The sequence below is a fragment of the Nematolebias whitei genome, chromosome 23, assembly GCF_014905685.2.
Source record: "Nematolebias whitei isolate Nwh7 chromosome 23, NemWhi1, whole genome shotgun sequence".
Lineage (NCBI taxonomy): Eukaryota > Metazoa > Chordata > Actinopteri > Cyprinodontiformes > Rivulidae > Nematolebias > Nematolebias whitei.
The window spans coordinates 1,964,508-1,967,662 of NC_056520.1; the positions used below are offsets into that span (position 1 = coordinate 1,964,508).

Below are 3,155 nucleotides of genomic sequence, written 5' to 3' on the forward strand. Positions count from 1 at the left end.
CTGTTACTTTACAACAAACACCTGTTACTTTACAACAAACATCTGTTACTTTACAACAATCAGCTACTTTACGATAAACATCTGTTACTTTACAACAAACACCTGTTACTTTACAACAAACATCTGTTACTTTACAACAATCAGCTACTTTACGATAAACATCTGCTACTTTAATATAAACATCTGTTTCTTTACAACATCTGAACTGTTTAAACAGATTATTTTATTTTTAAACATCATCATGTTTGAATGAAATTAAAGATGGAGGAAACATCACCTGCAAATGTGACTTCCACGGCCTCTGGTTTGGTCCTGGACAAGAAAAACAGAATCTGTTAAGACTTTATTTGTAATAAACTATTTCACTAAACCCAAAATGACACCCTATAGAGCAGGTGAAAGGTGTTCAACTAAAGTCCAGTTGTTTTTGTATTGAACGCTTTTTGAGTGTTCAACTAATGAACAATGTGTTTTATTTTGTAGTAAAAACCATAAAGAAGGCTCAGCTTTTTATTTAAGACTTCTATAATATTATTCAGATTGGTGGTGTCCAGGAAGGACTTCTTGTGATTAATTAAAGAGTTGTTTTTATTGATTTATTAAAGAGTTGTTTTTATTGATTAATTAAAGAGTTGTTTTTATTGATTAATTAAAGAGTTGTTTTTATTAATTAAAAGTTGTTTTTATTAATTAAAGAGTTGTTTTTATTAATTAAAAGTTGTTTTTATCCACTTTGAGGCTGATCGTCGTTATTTTACAGCAAATTAATAAATGAAGGGAGTGATTAGGAGACCTGTTGGAGGGAGGTGTGGGGGTGTTGGACAAATGTTCAGTGTAGAAGCTCTGAAGGTGCAGCAGGCAGACCTTCCTGGTTTCAGCTGCAGGGACTTGTTGGACCTGAGCACAAACCTGACTCTGCTCGACTTCAGGAATGCGGAAGTTGAGCAGAAAACTCCCTAAATGTTCATCAGCTGTTAGTCAAAACCTGGGTCATGTCGGAGCAGGAACTCCTCCAGATGAGCCCTAAATTATTATTTGTGGCATCCTAATCATGTATTTCCACGCCAGCGGCTGCAAATTTACCAAAAACGTTAATTTTAGCCAGAAATAAGGACACCACCGGGGGGTCGTGCTGAACGGGGTTACGGTTTTTGACAGAACACCGCCCGTGCAGACAGACACACCCCAGCAGCTTTGGGCTCAGCGGTCCCGGGAGCCGAACGGCCGGGTCGTGGAGGAAAGCCTCCCCGGTTCGGGTGTACGGGGAGCCGCGGCGGTGTGACGGTCCATTAGAAGCAGCCGACATCTTCCGGACAGGCTAAAGCTAGCGGCGTTAGCAGCTCTCACCCGTTGGACGCGCCGTCGAACTTCAGCGTCAGCGTCTCCTCTATGATGCGGTTGTTGATTTCTAACAGGATCATGGCGGCGGGCGCCGGTTCCGAGGCAGCTTGGGCAAAGAGCGGTTCTGTTCGGTGGGATTAGCCTCTTCGGGTCGATTAGATTTTTTGCCTCCCCTGACAGACCAGACGGTTTCCGTTGAAGCTCCTTCCGACCGTAGCTTCCGCGTAGTTCACTCTCAGGACCCCAAAATGATTTGGGTGGCCAAAATAATGCCTGTTGTAAAAACGTTTCTTGAGGATCTTGCGATGAGAGTTCCGAGTCGCTTTTAAGATTCGGATCAAATGGAAACGTTCTCCATAAAGAGCTGGATCTTTTGGCTCGGTTCACAAACGATTCTTCACTCAGTTCTAATAAAAAAATTCTAACGTCAGAGAGATTTATTTGTCATGCACACCCCATGTGGTACATGTGGTGGAACGAGATTATGTACGCAGGGTCCCAGTTACATCCCACAATAAAATGTAAGTTGTGGATCCTCACTGTGGTCTGTTTGTTAAGAAGTCTAGGACCCAGTTGCAAATGGAGGGGCTTAGTCCTAGTGTGAGTAGTTTGTCCATCAGGGTTTGGGGGATCATGGTGTTGAAGGCAGACGTGAAGTCCACAAAGATCATACGGACGTATGAGTCCTTCTGCTCCAGGTGGTTGAGAGCAGTGTGGACCACAGAGGAGATGGTGTCCTCTATTGATCAGTTCTCGTGGTATGTGTACTGGTGAGGGTCCTCGTTGATATTGGTTGTTTTGATGTTAGTCATGACCAGTTTTTGAAGCATTTAGCGACTATCAGGGTGAGGGCCACTGGCCGATAGTCATTCAGACCAGTTAACGTAAAGCTTTTTGGGACTGGGATGATGGTGGTGGTCTTCAGACAGGTGGGAACTGTCTCCAGGGTAAGTGAGGTGTTAACGATGTCTGCCAGCACCTCACAGAGCTCCATTATCACGCCCAGATTAGTGACTCTTTGTTTTTCTGACAGGGTTAGAGCGGAGAGGTCGATGCAGTGGTTTGTGATCGTGTCTTTGAGAGGGAACAACATGACTTCAGACTTCTTTTCATTGAAACTTAAGAAGTTTTAAGCCATCCAGTCCCTGATGTCAGCCAGGCAGTCGAGCAGAGGTTGAATAGAGCATGTACCATTGTGTCTTAGGGGGAAGTAAATTTGACAGTCATCGGCATAGAAGTGGAAGGGCATGTCGTGTTTCCGGAAAATAGCACCAAGCGGCAGCAGGTATAAAGAGAATAGGAGGGGACCCAGGATGGACCCCTGCGGAACCCCCCATTTAAGCTCTGCCTCTGCGGGTTCCTTTATAATCTGCTATACACTTAATGCCCCCCCCCCCCCCCCACACACACACACACACATGCTCCGTGGGTCTTGTGAGGTGAATTGACCCTGGATCCTCTGTACATATGTGGCCTTGGCCTTCTTAATACCAGCAACCAGCTCTTTCCTTGTCCTTCTCAGCTCCTGTGAGTTTCCAGACCTGAAGACAGTGTTCCTGGCTTCCAGCAGGGTGTGCACCTCTGCATTCAGCCAAGGTTTTCTGTTTGGGTAACTCAACATAATGGTGGAGACGGTGTCAGTACATGTACTAATGCACCCCAGAACTGAAGATGTGTATTGGTCAGTTAGCTACATTAGCTTTAAAGCTAAACTTGGTAAGATCAATAATTAAATAAGTATATTATTTGACTACTGGCTTTTACTTAAATAATGCTGATTTCATGACCAGTTCCAGAGGTATTGATTGATTTGG

General features: G+C 44.1%; 1 protein-coding gene across 1 annotated transcript in view; it reads right to left on the reverse strand.

Annotated features, from left to right (window-relative positions):
- Positions 1-1,580, reverse strand: part of arpc2 (actin related protein 2/3 complex, subunit 2) — a 6,453-nt gene extending 4,873 nt beyond the window's left edge. Inside the window, exons 1-2 of the mRNA XM_037696545.1 lie at positions 1,348-1,580; positions 278-312 (exon numbers count right to left, since the gene is read on the reverse strand). Coding sequence (XP_037552473.1) covers positions 278-312; positions 1,348-1,421 — 109 coding nt within the window. The 5' untranslated portion in view covers positions 1,422-1,580. The remainder of the gene's footprint in view (positions 1-277; positions 313-1,347) is intronic.
- Positions 1,581-3,155: the final 1,575 nt, after the last annotated feature.